The sequence below is a fragment of the Dysidea avara genome, chromosome 10, assembly GCF_963678975.1.
Source record: "Dysidea avara chromosome 10, odDysAvar1.4, whole genome shotgun sequence".
Classification (NCBI taxonomy): Eukaryota; Metazoa; Porifera; class Demospongiae; order Dictyoceratida; family Dysideidae; genus Dysidea; species Dysidea avara.
Genome location: NC_089281.1, coordinates 2,211,608 through 2,230,213, shown reverse-complemented (window position 1 = coordinate 2,230,213; position 18,606 = coordinate 2,211,608). Strand labels below are relative to the sequence as shown.

The 18,606-nt window shown below is 38.6% G+C and overlaps 4 protein-coding genes and 1 long non-coding RNA gene across 7 annotated transcripts in view; 4 read left to right on the top strand and 1 right to left on the bottom strand.

Annotated features, from left to right (window-relative positions):
- The window catches only part of LOC136236900 (uncharacterized), a 21,429-nt gene extending 9,477 nt beyond the window's left edge, over positions 1 to 11,952 (bottom strand). For 2 of the 3 annotated variants that reach the window (XR_010692225.1, XM_066027130.1), the window contains exons 1-4: positions 11,856 to 11,952; positions 11,697 to 11,813; positions 11,555 to 11,648; positions 655 to 730 (exon numbers count right to left, since the gene is read on the bottom strand). Coding sequence is in view for 2 of the 3 variants with exons in the window: in XM_066027130.1 (XP_065883202.1) it covers positions 655 to 730; positions 11,555 to 11,648; positions 11,697 to 11,813; positions 11,856 to 11,903 (335 nt within the window). In the remaining variant the exon portion in view is untranslated. The remainder of the gene's footprint in view (positions 1 to 654; positions 731 to 11,554; positions 11,649 to 11,696; positions 11,814 to 11,855) is intronic. The other variant, XM_066027131.1, reaches the window with a different exon arrangement.
- Positions 5,350 to 7,848, top strand: LOC136268675 (uncharacterized). The gene is made up of 7 exons (XM_066064077.1): positions 5,350 to 5,499; positions 5,582 to 5,791; positions 5,845 to 6,025; positions 6,089 to 6,367; positions 6,426 to 6,920; positions 6,977 to 7,153; positions 7,760 to 7,848. The coding sequence occupies exons 2-7, from the start codon at positions 5,597 to 5,599 to the stop codon at positions 7,846 to 7,848; spliced, it is 1,416 nt and encodes a 471-aa protein (XP_065920149.1). The 5' UTR covers positions 5,350 to 5,499; positions 5,582 to 5,596.
- Positions 8,684 to 9,010, top strand: LOC136268461 (uncharacterized). The gene is made up of 3 exons (XR_010707014.1): positions 8,684 to 8,732; positions 8,807 to 8,893; positions 8,951 to 9,010. It is a non-coding gene; the product is annotated as an uncharacterized lncRNA (long non-coding RNA).
- LOC136236328 (uncharacterized) lies at positions 9,077 to 9,943 on the top strand. The gene is made up of 5 exons (XM_066026477.1): positions 9,077 to 9,165; positions 9,306 to 9,426; positions 9,478 to 9,577; positions 9,635 to 9,693; positions 9,747 to 9,943. The coding sequence occupies exons 2-5, from the start codon at positions 9,421 to 9,423 to the stop codon at positions 9,894 to 9,896; spliced, it is 315 nt and encodes a 104-aa protein (XP_065882549.1). The 5' UTR covers positions 9,077 to 9,165; positions 9,306 to 9,420; the 3' UTR covers positions 9,897 to 9,943.
- On the top strand, positions 11,926 to 18,606 carry LOC136236902 (mitotic-spindle organizing protein 1-like). Its single transcript, XM_066027133.1, has 3 exons — positions 11,926 to 12,041; positions 12,095 to 12,240; positions 18,490 to 18,606. The coding sequence occupies exons 1-3, from the start codon at positions 11,969 to 11,971 to the stop codon at positions 18,514 to 18,516; spliced, it is 246 nt and encodes an 81-aa protein (XP_065883205.1). The 5' UTR covers positions 11,926 to 11,968; the 3' UTR covers positions 18,517 to 18,606.

Sequence of the window (18,606 nt, the reverse complement as noted above, 5' to 3'; positions counted from 1 at the left end):
TACACTTCAACAACACAACGATACAGTGTACATACACTGGTAAGTGCCATAGCTTGAATTGCAGTAAATGTGACCCAGTCTGGGAAAACCGGTCTTATCACCTATTTAAAAGTATCAAGAAACGCCGGTTTTAAGTATTTAGTGTATTGTAGCTCGCCAATGGTTGAAACTCCAAAAGGGGTGGGAGGCGGGCAAGATGGTGTTCAAAAATTGAAAAGGAAGGTGTAGGGATGAATTAGGCCAAGTTTTGGGCCAATGAGGTATCAAAATTGGCTCAAATGAAAGGAAATTCACAGCAAAGGTTCTTATTCAACACCACAGAGCTGTACAGCCACATACAGCCATCCCCAGGCTGACCAGAGCTCCATTAAGACCCCACACTGCATGTATGGATCGCCACTGGGCTTGGTAAAAGCAGCCAGCAAAACCAGACCACTCAAGTCTAACTGATTTTGATTGTGGAATTAGATAGTTTATTCATGTAGCTTTGTGTTCTGGGTGAAAAATCGAATCTGCTGACATGGGCGATAAGACCAGTTTTCCCAGACTGGGTCACAAATTTGGCAGGTATAAATTTCATGGTCTTATAGTGCACCATATGCTTCTGTCATAATATCTATTGGTTCCTCCTAAACTGTTCCACTATAACTTACTTTAGTTTCAGGTGGAATAACCAGATGCTGAAAGTAACCATGGCGGTCGAAATAAACAGCAGCTCTAAACCCACTGCCTGTAAAGCAAAACAGAACATAATTAAAGTGTACATAGTGTTAGAGTTGAACAATAGTACAACTATCACTATCACGATCTGATATATCACGATAGTTACTAGCAGTTATTCAACTTCACTTATACAACACATGAATACTCCAATTACATACACACTACACATCTGCTTTTCTAACACTCCACTAAAAATTGTTATGTGTCAGTATAGCAGTTGTTATCTTTGTTGTCCACATTCAAGCTACCAGTCTTTTACAGTTTTCTGAATTTTTACACTATCATGTTTTCTTTTGTTATCCATATTTTGGACCAAGCACAGATATGGGCATGATAGTATACTATCAAAATACAATTGTTAATAGCTATCACGATAACCGATTGATTGCCACTATCGCTCAGCTCTACATAGTGTACTCAGTTAGCGTACTCAGTTACTAACAAGTAGTTAGAAACACAAAGCACTCTAACAATCAAAACAGTTGATGCATACCTAACAAGGGAATTAGAATGCAATACCATATAGTGGGTTTTTTTCCCGGAGGGGCTACTATCCACGAAAAAAATATTTGCAGTTGATCAATGGCTCTAATTCAGTATGATAAATATATAAAAGATCCTAGTCCCACCCTCGAAATTGTGCGATCTGCAAAAAATTTTTACACTGAAAATATCCCACTATATGGTACAGTGGAACCTCAGTTATCCGAACCCCTTGGGACCATGGGTGGTCCATAAGTCTGAAGGAAAGTCCATATCTTTGAAACTGTGTATAGATAACCTTAAAATAGCATAAAGAACATTGGTAAAAATATCAGAATTATTGAACTACCCTAATAAAACACTCACTACTCTAATAGAGCAGTTATTTCCGTAGTTCGGTTAACCGAGAATCCGGATAAGTGGACCACTGTAAATTGTATCTGCTAGAATCACATCCAGATTCAGTGCCGGCAAAACTGCATACATTAGATATTCTTTGTCCCATACACACGCACGCACTAAACCACACACACGCACTCACGTAAAGCAAAGCCTTCAGCAGGTGTGCTAGCACGATCACGCCTACCCAGTGAACCAGCATTGGGACACCTGTGCGCTACTCAAGTGCTAGGAAGTCAGTCCAGTCAAATCCTCCAGGAGCAGGATTAGTAACCCGCAGGAGGTTGTGCATACCCGAAGTCCCTCCTAAACCTTCACCTGCTGTGTAAGATATGGACAGTTGGCATTTGCTTCCCCAGTTAATACCAAGTACCCATTGATGTTACAGCTGGGTGGCCTACTTCCCCAGTTGACACCAGGCCACCAGGTCCCCATTTAAACAGCTGGGTAGACTGGAGCAATGTGAGTAAAGTTTCTTGCTCAAGGAAACAACAACAACAACACCAATTTGGCATTACCAAGCATCAAACTGGGAACTTTTCAATTACCAGGCCAATGTTCTAACCACTTGGCTATGCTGCCTCGACACACACAACAAAGCAAAGCTTTTGGCTGCAATGGCATGGTGCCTACCCAGTGAAGCAGCATTAGGACACCTGTGCGCTACTCAGGTGCAAGGAGTAGGCAAATCCTCCTGGGGCAGAACTAGTCTCTATGCACAGTGCTTGCTTTTTTCAGGGTGGTAACGAAACACCTAGTTAAACTTTTATCATGCCAGTCATGTTGTGGGTTGTTGGCAAATTCCTTTCTCTGTTGACAGTAAGCCACCAGCTTGCAACTTGATGTGGTGTGATAAAAGTTAACCAGGTGTTTCATTATCACCCTAACAAGTTCAGGGTGTCAGAACAACTTTGCTACTGTATAGCCTAAATATTTTGAAGGGAAATTTTTTTTCACTGATTTTGTGGTTTTGGGGGTAACAGTGAAAAATTTTATCCTTGAAATATGACTTCCACACATTTTGAGAGTGTTTGCAAATCTGTTAATTATCAATCACACGGAAAGCAGGGTCTGGCCACGTGAGACTAGGGCAGGACTAGTAACCCAGAGGAGGCAGTACCATGTATCACAGGTGGAGGTGTGGGCACCTGAAGTCCCACTTGTGTTTGCCCTCCAGTGCCTAACTGGTAAAGTTGATGTTGTGTCCCTCATGCGTATTTTGCCCATACGCGTATGGGATATCCCATACGCGTATACTCGTACGGGGTGCCTGTACGCGTATGGGATGCCCATACGCGTATGGGACAATGTTTTGAAATAGGTTCCATCTTACTATGCACGCCTAGATCTTGTCCAAATAGCTTTGTTGCACTACAAAATCACTGTTATCTAGCTGTAACTGAATGAATTGGCTAGACGATAAATGATTTTAGAGGCGCTTAATTCGCTATCGACAGCTTCAATGGGTTGACATGGCGTGGAGAGAAAAATGACTTTTATAGTTTTACTGGAACTTGCATGAAGGTGTAGTACACAGTCTATTGTATGTGAATAAAACAGTAAAGCTAGCTATAGCATGATATCAAGTTTAATATAATATTTATTCTTAATGCAAAACTAACTTATAGATAAAGCAGCTGGTATCCTGAATCCTGATTTGAACTATCAGCACTTAGAAGAGTTAAAATTGCAAAGGTGCAACAAATGCAGGAGTGTATAGCTAATGTATATAGCTAGCTATTCTGGAACATGTGGGGGACACCCCGAAAGGTGTACTGGGAACATCCTTTTTAACAGTGTGGGTCATAAACAACATTATAACAAGAGAAAATTACTTCATTACATGGGGCAATTAAGTAATATGTAGCATCACCGATAGCAACTGCTGAGCAACAATACCTCAAGGAGCCATCCAAGCAGGAAGTGAAGTGGCTATCCAGTCAACAATTGAACATGCTCCTAGCAACCACTCACCCATGTGGCCTTTGCCACACATGCATAGGGCCGGGGCTGATCCAGGGAGTGGATGGGGTGGCTAGGCACCCACCTTGCTTGGCCTGTGAATTGCATAGGCATGCCTTTACTTCCTGCCAAAAAATAATAAAATACTGTGGCTATGCATTTACATACTAGTTTCATACCATTGACAGCATGTAGAGGAGAAGTGAGTCTATATAGCATAGGCAGTCGGTAGTAAGAATAGTTCAACAAATCCTAGACTTAAAAGATTTTCTTCTATAGTTTTAATCTCAGGAAGGTAGATATTCAAAAATTGGGAAGAATGCCCTTTTATTCCTAGCAGGGCATGCTGTGCAGTATGCTAGCCTACAGTGTACTAAGAGTACACTGTGACTCATCATGTGTTTATCTAGACTGTAAGTCGTACACCAGCCATGGATATGGTCAGTAGCTATCACCACCCTCATTATCTGATACATTGATCATGCTCGAGTCCTACTAAAACTCACTTTCATTTTGTCCATGTATATATTATGTATAGAAGAAGAAACCATCATTAATAATTGTTGAGAAAACACGAATGACTGATTACAAACAAATTATATTATATTGTGTACAAGAGAATGTGTCCTCGGACAACATGCGACCACATGTCTGACCAACAGTGGACAGCAGTGGGCATGGCAAGGAAAAAAATTAAATTACAAAACTAAAGTTACAGGTTATATTATATACAGAATTAAAAGCAGTCTGGGTTGATTATATATTTTATGTAGATTCTACACTTCTATTCTCTCAGCTTGAACTTGGACCAGCCACCTCCCTTCATAATATTATGAACTCTTGATAATATATATTTCTGTATCAGTGCCTGATACATGCTCTCTCTATAATTTTAACACCTCTCTTTTGATCTCTTTGCTGCTCGCTTTACTGAGCTTATTTGCCGCCACAAGTGCTGATGCATGCAATCCTATAGTGTTTGCTAGCAGTATAGTTTATGACCTGAGAGTATCACCTGAGAGTATCGAGTCCCGCTTGAATGCCGTGATGGATGATAAAATTTCCGTGGAAAGGGTTCGGAGAGAATTTAACGAGTTCCTAGCTAGCCAGGCCGCGAAACGTTCTAATTCTTTGTTTAACCGTGAGAAATTCGATTTAATCAAGGCCACCTTGCTTGAAGGTAGCTAAGCGGCTGTGTAGTATAGGCTGTAGTTCAATGTTCCTCTTTCGTTCGTACATTAGACCACTCTGGTCACGGAGCTGAAGATGGCTCGGAAGATGGTGGTGATTCCAAGGACGATTACGAAATTAAACCAAGATTTAGGCAGTACGTCAAGGAGAAGCAGTTTGAACTGAAAGATTTTCCGCAGATTGGATTAAATAATGCTGTGATCGTTCCTACAAAGAGCAAGAGCATAGTGAGTTTAACGCGGCCGCGCGCTCCTTCAACACCGCGCATGTCGGTGGCATTAACTATGGAGTATGCATGGGTACTTGACAGTCTGTCTCAATATTATACCCTGTTGCAATTGGAGAAATAAGTTTTTAACGCAAAATATATCAGACCCTTTCAATGTGTGAGTGGCTAAATCTTTTTACAGTGGTATGCATAATAGTATAATATAATTATATGAGTGTTATTAATAAATCAGCTAGCATTAATGCATTAACTATGTACACTCCCTAGCTGCTATTGTCATTATTGCATTATTAAAAATGCACATTTTCACTGTATGTGTAAGCGGTATAAGCACTGCCACACAATAATTTTCATTCTTTCGCCTGAAGATTTCGTCAAACTACGAAGGGATAACACGAACTTGTGTAGAGGAATATTGCAGACTGTGCCTCACTTGCTCTTGTAAGAAGCCTCAATTAACAAAAGCTCCTTTGAAACCCATCATTTCAAAGAGATTCCATGTTCGTGGACAGGTAAATAATATTGCTTTTATATTCCATTTATGCAGGAATAACATAATAAGTGTATTATATATATATATACTTCATATTGTAGATTGATTTGATTGACATGTCAAGCATTCCAGACAGCAACAACAGATGGATTGGTCATTACAAAGATCACTTTAGCAAGTTTTCCATTCTATGGGCACAATCTAGGAAGTGTGCTGCAGAAACTGTTTTGTGCTTGCAACGATATGTTTTCGCATACCTTGGGGTACCTAAGATACTCCAATCTGATCATGGTCGAGAATTCAACAATGAGGTTGGAAAGACAACTGTCTAGGTGTATGCTGTATTTTATGCATTCCTTTATAGCTTTTTGAGACGATTGTTCATGAGTGGAGTCAAGAGACAATTTTAATTCGAGGTAGACCAAGGCACCCCCAATCAAATGGGTGTGTTGAAAAAGCTAACGGAGTGGTGAAACACATGCTCACTTCACTCATGGCTGACATGAAGACAACAGAATGGGTTCAGTTTCTTCCCAGAGTTCAATGTAAGTTTTATTTAAAACAGGTGCTATTGATGCCAATTATTGTATATAATTTTGTTTTTCCAGTTACAATCAACAAGCAACCACATGCGACCATTAAAACATCACCATACCAAGTGGTGTTTGGTCTAGATCCATCTTCTGAACCCGTGAAAGGAATGTGTTTGGCAGAAGAAGAGACCATTATTATGGATCCTCCCACAGAAACTGATGATTTGACAGAGCTAGGTAACACAGATTCTTACTCTGATCCGGTGACCAAGGCTACGCAACCTGAAGTGGCCAAGGCCAGAACCTGTGTTGGTGACACAGAGTTCAGACAGCAGACACCTATCATTCCAGCAGGTATAAGGGGAATGATTTAAAATTGCCATTGCAGCTGCTTTGTTTGTTATTAATGCAGAAAATGAAGACAGGCACCATGAAGTTAGACAGTTTGCAAAGAAAAACATTGCAAATTCAGCTGCTAAAATGAAGAAACTTTATGATAACAGCAAAAGAATCAAGGCTGTAAAATTTAAAATTGGGGATGGTGTGACTGTAAGGATTCCACGACATGACAGAGGTGTAGGTGATTTGAGAAGAATACCAGGAGTTGTGGTTGCAAAACAACATGGGTCTTACAAAATAAGAACCGAGTATGGACTTTTGAAAGGAAGATGTCGAACTGACCAGCTTCAGAAGTGCTTTCATGCAACAGTACAAACCACTGGGTGGGAAGATGATCCCACAATAGCACTGCGATCGGCTGCAAAAAAATTCAATCGAAGGAAAACTGATGTTTCACACTGCAATTGCAAATCTGGTTGTGTAAATGGCAAATGTGTATGTTTCAAAAGCAAAGTAAAATGCACAACATATTGCCACAAAGGGACAAGATGCAAGAATTCAGTCATCGGTATGAATAGTAGTTATTTTTGTGTAGTATAATATAATTATATTCCACTTTGACAGCAGATGATTCTAGCATTGATGATAGTTGCCCATTGAACACTGAGACCGGTGAACAAGCTAATGAGAATCGTACAGGAAGCACCTCAGTGAAGACAAAACAAATTGGCAGTGATAGCTTTCCAGTGAAGAGGGAACAGGTTGACCTAGAGCCATCATACAGCAATGCTCGGGATGGATGTGAGCACATATGCATACAATAACTATCATGCCAGACATGATATTACAGCTACATATAGTTACAATAGAACCTGTCTCTAAAAATAACTTTGTAATAAGGACAAAAAATATTAGCCCCATGAGTTCTGGTCCACATAAAAATTAATATGTGACCCAGTCTGACAAAATCAGTGTATATCCCGAAAATACACATGTTTACTGAATCTTGTCTATCTCCATCACTGTATTTGACCTAGAATAATTCTGTAAACTTCATTAAAATTGTAAGCAATTTTTACATAAGTGGTTAAACGTTTATGTGGATGCTAGCTATAATCATGGACAAAGTAATGTAGCTTCAAGCATTTAAAAGTAGGTCAAATTTTGACAGGCTATAAGAGACTGATTTTGTCAGCCCAGGTCACATATTGGTCAAACTCTTGGTTCCAAATGGTAGAGGGTACACTGCATGTACTATGTTGAAGTGAGATGCATTGAAACATCTGCATGGACATGCACACAAAATATCTTTAATGCTCCCCATGCATAGCATATTTGTCATGGATATGTCTAAGTAAATGTACATGCACGGGTAGATCATTGGTATAAGATGAATTGGTACAACAGGTAGTTCTGGGGTCCAGGGAGTAGAAGAAGAAGAAGCCAGTAGTATGTCAGTAGAAGAAACCAGCCCTAAGCTTGAAAGTAAGAAATAAATTCAATCATGTAGGTGTGTGTTAATCTGCATGGATTATACATTTTAGGGGGTCATGAAATTTTCAGCAATGAAGATATTCCACCAGGGAACAGCTTTCAGTTTGACAAAATCGTGAAACTTAGCAAGAAGATGAAAACTATTATACAGAACCATCCATCGTTTTTGTTTAAGCCATGTGGGCCTGCCCATGAATACATATCTAACAGTCTCAAAACCAACTTACCAGCTGCATTTCTGCACAGCTATGTTGTGGATAACTATGAAGACCAGAAATGTTTGAAGGATCTTTGCTATGCTCACAAGGAACCAGTTCCAATCACAATTGTGCAAAAGTTTACCAACAAAATGTATGATTTGAAGGATGATGTAGAGACAAACAAACAAACAGCCGACTTATTGAATCAAGAAGAGCCTACAATGGCTAATGTACTTATTGACTATTTCCACTTGCACAAATCCCGTAAGGATATTTTGTAGGCTGTAACTACTTTTCTCTATCTACACTTTTCATTCATTCATTTTCATCTTTATTTTGCAGGAGGGGTAGTTCATCAGTATTGTCCTAATTCATCAGATGAAGAAGTTGATGAAAATGATTATCAAACCGAAGGTTTTGTGCCCGGTATATCATCTGTCTGCATAATATTGCTATCATGCAGGCCGATTAATGAGAATCAGAAACAAAACCCAGATGCTTTTTGAAGCGAAGTTTGGTAGTTACAAAGTTTACGACGAGGGGATTCTGTCACTGATTGACACCAATGGATGGGTTACTGATGAAATACGTGCTTGTAAACTTTATGCAAGCAAGCATATATGTATATATGTTGTATATAGGTGATAGCATCTTATCTACTATACATGATCCGTGCCAACAAAAAGGTTAGAGATAATACATAGAAAAGTCTAGTGCATATGAATGTATGCATTATGTGCATGCTCACTTCCAAACAAAGGAAGAAGAAATATTTATCATGGACGTGTCTGCAGTGAATGACATTTGTAATGGGACGTATATCCTTAAGAAGAAAGTTTTAAGCAATGTATGAGTTGGTACTTTACGAGGACTTACAGACACCTGTATACATATATTTCTGCAGGTTGATTTGTCTCATTACAATGCCCTCATTGGACCTTACTGCTACCAAAAGATGCACTGGATATTGGTGGTCAGACATATTTGTACATTTATATCTTTATAGCTACTATTTCTTTAGATTGTCGAACCAAAGAATGGAAAGGTTCTCTACATTGACCCAAAGAAGTATGAAGAAAGAGATCATAGACTAATACAAAGGATAAGAAAAAACTGGAAGTTAGTACAGTTAATATTTTGCACACATAGTTAGTTAAGTATGTATACACATTAATTTGCATATCAACAGGAACACATTCTTTGAACTCCCTGGCTATTTGCATATAATCCCTGGCTATTTGCATATAATTCTCTTGCAGCTCTTACAGCACCTATCAATATTGTGGTGGATATTGGCCAAAGAAGTATGTATGGGAAGTCGTTACGCCTCCACACAGTATACAGGAAGACAATTCGTCTTGTGGAGTTTATGTTATGAAGGTATGGCCTTAAGTATATTCTGCAACACAACATAAAGAATTTCTAAAATAGTTTGCTGAACAATATTTAAGACATTTACCAATGAACATCCATGCTGGAACAGTTCACGATTTAAGAATAGAGATGGCAAAAGAAATACTTAACAATTCAGGTAAACAAGCAGTTGTAAGGTACTTATGAGTGTTGTTAGCAATCTATTTGTTTGCAGAACCCATAGAAGAGCATTGCAGGACCTGCTCATTCACTGCTACTAAAGCACAGGATTGGGTAAGTGTTGTTTGCTCTTTGTTTCATTGACTATCAGCTGAATATATACGTAGATTGGCTGTGGAACATGTGAATCGTGGTACCACCTGAATTGTGTCAACAGGCACATTAGCATTAAGTTGAATCCAGAGGATATACCTATAGTTAACTTTATTGGACCATGCTGTTCTACTGGTGCAACCTATGTAATTGACTTTATGTAATCATGGTTAAATATTAATGTATGGCATATTATAATTTATAAAATTGTGTTTGGCCCCCAGCGAACATGCATGGTGTAGAGCTAGCACTGCTACTGCTTAGTGCAGAGTGGATATTATGATTATGTGATCCTATGTCAGAAAATCAGTCGATTTTTAGTAGTTTTATATACCGTTAAGTGGATGTGTAAACTTCAGTCTCACTTACGCTTGCGTTAACTAGTTGAAACGAATCTCTTGGACTGAACTCTGTGTTAGTGCATGGGTATTATGTTAGCTGTGCTGTTTGCTTTTGTTTGTAAAGCTTTACAGTGACCAGCTGCACTGAAGGTCTGACAGCACTATTATGTTATAAGTATGTAGTCTTAGTCCATGTCTAATTTATATGCATTAATTTATGACCTGGCTTGTTATAGCTAATAATAATTATATTGATTCATGGAATTGCAGCTTTCAATCGATTTTAATGATTTACCCGGTACTGCATGTTGTGCTATATATGCACGAAGTGCATGTAGCTATTTATACTAACTTACCATAGTTCTGCTTACACAATAATTCACATTAATTTCTACCCAGCATGCATTTGACCACTGGTATATGTCCAGTCACATAATAGAATAGCTAGATATTTATGGTGTGCTATATAAATAATTTGCTATTTATCTATTATACTGGACAGGCAGACTGACATGCCCATCGCTACTCCATTAAGAACAATTAGTAATTATAGATTATAGAATTAATACTCAAATTGAGTTTGTACATTGCAAATAAATAAATAAGTTAATATTTTACTGGACAGGCAGAATGATGCCTGATTTGTTCAAGGGACTCGTGACTAGCTAGCCCAAAAGGTTGCTAGACTACTCAAGAAGTTCATCCGATTTAATCAACATATGCATGCTCCACATGATTTGAATGGTGAAGGCCAGATATATGATACATGCAGCACATAGCAGCTTATAGCATGGAGAAGAAACGTGCGCGAAGTACTATGAGGCAAACAAATAGCTAGCTAGCTAGCTACAAATAAGCGCGACAGCAGTGTGCTAGCTATGTAATTTCTACATAGTATATGCCAGTAGGTAGTACAGCCAAAACAAAGGTATATTTAATGAAACTGAACTGCAAAAGCTACGTATTTGTAAACCCAGTTGAATCTATGCAAGCAACGCTAAGCGCCTCAGAATTAAATTATATCGTTCCGTACGCATACGGGGCCCTATACAGTCGATTGCAGAATTGTTGAAATTCCTCTTCCCGTGCCGTAAACATTCCGTGGGCTGGAAAACTATTTGTAGTGACGCCGGATCACCCGGATTGAGGAAAAGATTAGTGTGGTTCAGTTGCTGTTGAATCCGTGGCAAGGACAATAAAATTTACTCACAGGGAGCCTTACGGAAGCACTCACGGTACGGCATACTTTTTTCAAGAATTCTGCAATTGACTGTACGCGTACGGGATGCCCATACGCGTATGGGACAGGGAAAATGCCCATACGCGTATGGGACAAAATACGCGTACGGGATGCAACATTGATAATAAATTGGGCCTTCACATGCTATGAGACACGAGCACACACAACAGCTTGCAATTACACTACATCATTTTAAAGTAAAATGGCTACTCTCAGACCTTCGTAAGTATCTATAAGGTACCTCTTTTAAACAGCGGTGAAGATACTTTATCAGAAGCTGATGGTTTTACTTTACTCTTTCTAGACAATTCGTCATATATCATCATTAGCAACTCCTAAACATCATACGTAATAGTATCCTACTATAGTTTGCTCCATGTTACCTGCATGTGGCGATCCAGGAACCAGCCACTTGCTGTTGTGTCGCGTGTTACAGCACCATCTGTTCTCCCCCGTGGTAGAACACAAACTCGCATCATCATCGCTATGTTGTCAGATACCTAGAGCAAACGTGCACGTCAAAAATATCCATATATACTCACCCGCAGGTATCGTGTAATAATAAGGTGTCTATCACTGCCAGTGTCCATTAATTTAAAATTCCCGCTTGTACATGTGCTTTAAACAGAATAATTTGATGTGCATTATTTAGAAAATGTCAGGAAAACCTGCTGCCAAAAAAGCCGCCCAAGACGGACAGTTGTCAGAGACTAGAGAAGCAATGAAAAGTACTAATTTGCTTGTATTGTTGCTTGAAGATGACACTCTTGTGTATACGTAGCTGTAAGAGAAATATCTCGGCTTCTGAAGACTGGGCTAGATGACAACTCGCTGAGGATTTGTGTGCAGCTGTGCGAAGCTGGAGTAAATCCTGAAGCATTAGCTACTGTCATTCAGGAATTGAGGAGGGAAGCAGCAGCATTAAAGGTATTAAAGCACCTATTCAGCAGGATATGTGTGGACTATATTAGTGGCAACAATTTCTAGCCATAATTTTCAGTAGTTGTCCAATCAAATTTACCTACCCTTCTACTCGAGATCTTATCACTGTGAGTGGATAAAGATTCTAGAGCAATATTTAAATACACAAAGCGGGTGTAGAGATTTGTTAAACAGGTACAAATACTAAGCAGTTATCTATTGTAAAACTAACATTGATGTTCGCAATAAGCTGGTTACGAGTCAAATTTCTAATACATTGTGATATTTTATTGTATTTAATACGCTCATAATGTCTGTGCATTTGGCAATGTCTCCTGTAAATATCAGCACCTTCATGTTATGATGGTCCAGAATTTGTGACTCGGATAGTGTTACATAGTTGAAGTGGGTATCATTTCAATAGTCATTGTAGTATAATCTACAACTACAAAGGTATTTGATTTATTGATTTTTGCAATCCCATTTTGCAAAATCCCCTACACTAGGTTCTTACATAGACTTTTTACTCCTCAATTTATAGTCCTTGTCCATTGACCAGGTATTACTATTCACTGGACTGGTGGACTGGAACACGTATTTGGTTTATTGAGTCTTGCTATATTATGTACATGTTGAGCTGGATCCTCAAAAACATTTAATAACTCAAAGATGCAATTAAACATGTTCTTGAAATTTGGCCCATTTGTAGTGCTGCTTGACCTGCTAAACACATTTCAAAATCTTTTCGTTCAAATTCCTGATGCAGTAGTTAAGGTTAGTCAAAATTTTCACCGTATACGTTTCCTATGCGGAAGCCATAAAAGTGTAGCATCCACTACAACCCTTTCCTGAACTAGTGATGGAGCCAAGCCTGTTGTTAACACTTTTACTGTCACCACTAATCTCCTGGTTGGCTGAAGCGTTAATTCTCTTGAGAGAAAAAAAAATCATATTTTCATTTTTAGCTGTTTTTCAGGATCCAGCTCAACTTGTACATGCTATAGCTAAAGGCCACTGCTAGCATATCAAGACTTACAGTAGTGAGGCAATAGTGAGGCGCGCGGCCACTACTGTGAGCTATTTACGTGTAGAGATGGTTTTGCAATATTAGCGCTGGATTGTGCAACATCTCTCAATGGATTTGTATTGTGTTACATCATAAAAAAAATCTTTAGTCGTTGTCGTAGTTTTCTTGCGACCTCGCTACAATAAAAATATTACCGTATTTAGACATATTCACTTTATTTCTCTACATTGTGTTACACTTATTGTCACGTTATACCAGTCAACGTACCTGTGTTTGCACCAGTCAACTTACCCATGTTTGCACCGGCCATCTAGCACTGACATTATCTACTTCTACGCGTATTTTCTCCGTTCAAACCTCTAATCCCTACAATAACTTTTAAAGACACGATGTGGACACAAGGCCTAATGTCTGACAAACAAGTTGTGAAAGCGTGCAGAGCTGTAAGTTCCCAGGGAAGGCATTTTAAGCAGAAATCTTTTAGAGTCTATGTAGTGCCATGCCTCATGTGAGCATTTATAATCAGCAGATGTCTTATAAACAAGGTGTGAAAGCATGAAGAACGTACAGAAGGTATATAAATCGTTAGTCAATACTCGTTTAGTGCCATGCACCATGCAAGAAATCTTTTGCAAGTTGGGTGGAATGACCAAAACTCATGTACACAAAGTCACAAACCACGAACCACATTCCAGACAAAAAGTTTGTTGCCGTACAGTACGTACATAATGAAAGCCACTACACAAGCTCCACCTTAATTAGTGCTTTGTGGAAACGTGAAACTGCCGTGACAGCTACAAACAAAACAAATGAGGCGATTCTAGTTGTGGATAAGATGGCTACGAAATCCATGAAAATTTCTTGCCTTAGGGTAAACATATAACAATGTTATTACAATACATAACACAAAGTTAATAAACATCACATCAAATAGTTTAACACCAAAAGTGATGATTTCTTAGATGTCTGCATGATGACACAAGATTAAGTGAGCCCTGTAAAAGAACAAGCAGGCGCTGAATTAAAAATTAAACATACAAAATATTATATTCAAGGCTAAGTGAATCTGGTGTACCAGAGGTAACGTAAATGTTTGGTGCCTAAGTACGTAACATGAACATGAGGAGACCTGTCAAACAACAAGTGGCCACCAAACAGAATGTATGACATGGTAAATATATTTCTTAGTTATACAACAGGAAAATCAGGATTAGAAAGTACACAACTTGCTTAGATATCTGACAACACAAGAGACCAGTCAAACAACAAGCAAGCATTTTTGCCTGGTCCCAAGTGACTTACTATGACTACATCCAACTGCTAGTACGTGAACTGCTATGACCAGATACCGACGGTGTCGTTAATACGTACAATACACCACACCGAAAAATCTGGGTACTAGGAAAACATTAATACTATAAGCACAACACGTGAACTAATTAGGCATTTGCTAATTGTGTGAGCTTAATTATGAGCATGATTATAAGGTGTCTGAAGCATTTACCACAGATATGAGATATTGTAAAATTTTGTAAATAGTAAATGAATGCCACAGTAAAGATAGATCTATACTCTAATAGAACAGTCTGTCTATTCTACACTGTAAATTCATACTTCCGAATTTACCGTGTGAACAGTCAGTAATGTGTATGCCTTTTTATAACACTGTCAAATAAGATGACGGGTGCATGTTTGACTCTCCAAGATAATATTATGCATTTTAATTGCTAATTTCCAAATATCAGTCATCTGAAAATTACCGTTTTAACAATTTGTTGTTCCCCCAGTGGGACTATCACAAGTGATATCCACCCCAAAAACACCTTTGCTATAAAAAAAGGTGCATTCAAGAAACTACAAGTACCTGTAACCCAATGTAAAAACAGCTCAGCTGTAGAGAAAGACTTCATGAAAGTGAAAATAACTGATAACTTAAAGAGCTGATATCTGGAGCAGCCAAGAATCAATCTTAATCCAACTACTTATACAAGTGTAAGAAAAAATCAGGAATTTTCCATATGAGTAGGGACTGCAGTAATGAGTAGGGACTGTAGTAATGAGTAGGGACTGCAGCAATAAAAAGCACTGAAACAAGCCGCTGAGACAAAACACAACTGAATGATTGCATTTTAATCCCTACTTTAGCCATACATCATAGCAGGCTAAAGTAGGGATTAAAATGCAATCATTCAGTTGTGTTTTGTCTCAGCGGCTTGTTTCAGTGCTTTTTATTGCTGCAGTCCCTACTCATTACTGCAGTCCCTACTCATATGGAAAATTCCTGATTTTTTCTTGCACTTGTTTGTGTACTTTTTTTGTAAACTTTATTGAGTAACTGTATTTAGTAATTCATGAATAACCTGCAAATCCCGGAATACGCAGCTAAACATTCCTAGGATGTGTATTTTTAACAAACCGCTTTAAACAACCCATTACCCACAGAAGTATCTTTTCAACTGTTTTATAGTGTGTCTACAGTATTATTTTCCACTAATTCTCTCAACAAAGCCTCAAGGCTGCTCTTACTTTTAGTTCGCGTGTGTACAGGTCACGCCCACTTTCTAGACGACAAAATACGCGAGCCTATGAGGCCTACTACAGTGTTTTTCAGTTGTATGCCTGAAAAGTGCTCTGGGAAAGCTACCCATAAAGTCTGTAGAGAGGTGCTATATACACCCGGTTTTTAAACTCGGAAAAGAAACCACCTTCGAGCCAAAGCAAACACTCTAATCCTTATGCGTGTAGTTTCTCAATGATGTTGAACAGGCAGCAGGATATCCCGAGGTGTATCCCCAACATTAAAATCACATACTCATTACAATTATGCTACACGTTTATTCCAATATGTTGGGGCGCTGTGGTGTGTGTGCTTTGATGGAAGCTGTACCCATGAGCGATGGCCACGATAAAGAAGGATCAAAGATAAGACAGTAGCGCATACATCGTAGGTATTTGATATTGTGAAAGGTTTTTTCGCCATAAAATTCAAAGCATTTCTGCCAAAGAAGCCAGGCTGTAGCCGTAGCCAGTTTTCCTCTACGCTTTACTGAACGCATCAGGCAGGCAGGTAGGCAGGCAGTGAGGCAGTAGAAAATTCGCTAAAGTAAATTAAAAAAAAAAAAATTCGTAGCACCTCGTCGGAAACGTTTCGGATCATTCTGAGGACACATTTGGGCTTGTTTATACCTGACCAATACTGTGAAGTGGCCATGAAGGATTTCTGAAGATGGTTTTTGGTAGATTTTTCTTCGTGGACCACGCCCACACCTTCATCGTCCCTACTATACAGTAACTATCGTACTGTATGATACTAAAGTTTTTTAATCCATGAAAGAACACCTTGGTTGTAAAACAAGTGCACCCATGAAAGTAATTGGTAATTGAGGTAACTGATATCTGAAGCGGCCAAGAATGAATGTTGATATACAACTAATTGGAATTAACAAAAAGTTTAACATTGAACCTCTATCTTTCATATTAAAAAAGGCGGCCAAATTACCAGCCAATTAGAGTTAAAAGAAATCAATTTAGGATGCAGCAGAGTGAATGTAGAACGCAACTGAAATATAAAGGTTCAATGTTGTTAATTCCAATTAGTTATATATCAACATTCACTCTTGGCTGCTTCAGATATCAGTTATTTCAATTGCCAGTTACTTTCATGGGTGCACTTGTTTTACAGCCAAGGTGTTCTTGCATGGATTTAAAAACTTTAGTATATAGGTAGTTGGATTAAAATTGATTCTTGGCCACTCCATATATCAGCTCTTTAAGTTACCAGTTATTTTTACTTTCTTGAAGTCTTTCTCTACAACTGAGCTGTTTTTACATTGGGTTACAGGTACTTGTAGTTTCTTGGACACGACTTTTTTTACAGCGAAGGCGTTTGTGGGGTGGATCTAACCTTCTCCATGACAGCCAATTGTTGCTGTTGTTTATTTGAAGGCTTTCTTTTCTTGGCTTCATCTTTTTAGATCCCCAACTAGGGCACGTGCCACTACATTTTATTTATTTTAAAATGGCAGGAACAACCACCAAAAGTCTGCTGGAAACTTGTACCAACAACCTGACAAGACATACATACTATAACTAATTACACAAATATAAGGAAATATTAAGGATCATAGAAATAAAAAGTAGTGAAACAAGGGAGGTCGTCTGAAGATATACTAGTGGACATTAAATTCCTACTTAAATCCTAAGGTCGCGTACATCTAAAGTTTCCCTACTTTTTTATTTCTATGATCCCCAATCAATCAATTTTTCCTTATACTTGTTTGTTTACTTTTTTTTGTAACATTATTATGACTGGTTTTATCCGCATATACCACATTAGAATGGCACCAGACTTGTTGTTTTCGTCTGAACATGCACCCCAACTATCAATTACTGAAATAGCGAAGTGGCCATTAAGCCTTGTTTTCAGTTATGTTCAGCCCATTACGCAGCGTTACTAGGAGAAAGACCTCTGCATTCAATCCAGTCTCAATGGAAAACTTGGGATGATTCCCATCAAATTTAGGGAAACCATCATGTGATACTACCACAAATCAACACCTTGTGCTGTCAGCAAAACACAAAGGAGGACACAGGTAAGTCCATGCAGCATGCTGCAGTATGCCAAAAGGCACCTATCAGGCTGAAGCGACATTGAACAGTGAAAAAATCAAGCCCGTTATCGAGTTATGCTTGTCTGAAGGCATCAGGCAGTCAAAGTTTTTGTAGCAACTTTGTGGAAGCATTTCAGCTAACCAACACTGCCAAGGCACCATTAAGGTATTGTGAGGCTGGTTTTAGATGTTTGGCTGGAAAAGTTCATGATCCTATATCATACTGTATTCTGTTTAATCAGTTATTGGAAGAATCACTGTGGTATTGAGGTGCTGGGATTGAAAAGATACACTATGATATAGATAACTGTTTATGCATGAGTGGGACTCTTTTGTTTGTCTTTCTTGCTCATCAACAAGACAATTACAATATCTGTGGCCTGGTGTGAGATCTCACATGATTTATAGGTAGCCGAAGTTTTTAAAAAGCTATCCTACATGTATTTAGTGGGGCTTAATGGGCTTTGCCATGTATGTGTTGTATTTCGTCAATTGGGAGGTATTTCAGCACCCAAAGATGTTCAGTAGGCTTTTCAAGACAAGCTCACATGTACATTTCCAACCTCCTTTGTTATTTGTATATATTTGCATAAATTTTACGTTCTTGTTACCACACAGGAAGATGATAGACCGTCTGGAAGATGATACACATCACATCAACTACATGAACATTATTCAACCATATTTGTATGTATTGCTGTACTGTCACATAATAATAATATATATAGCTATGAA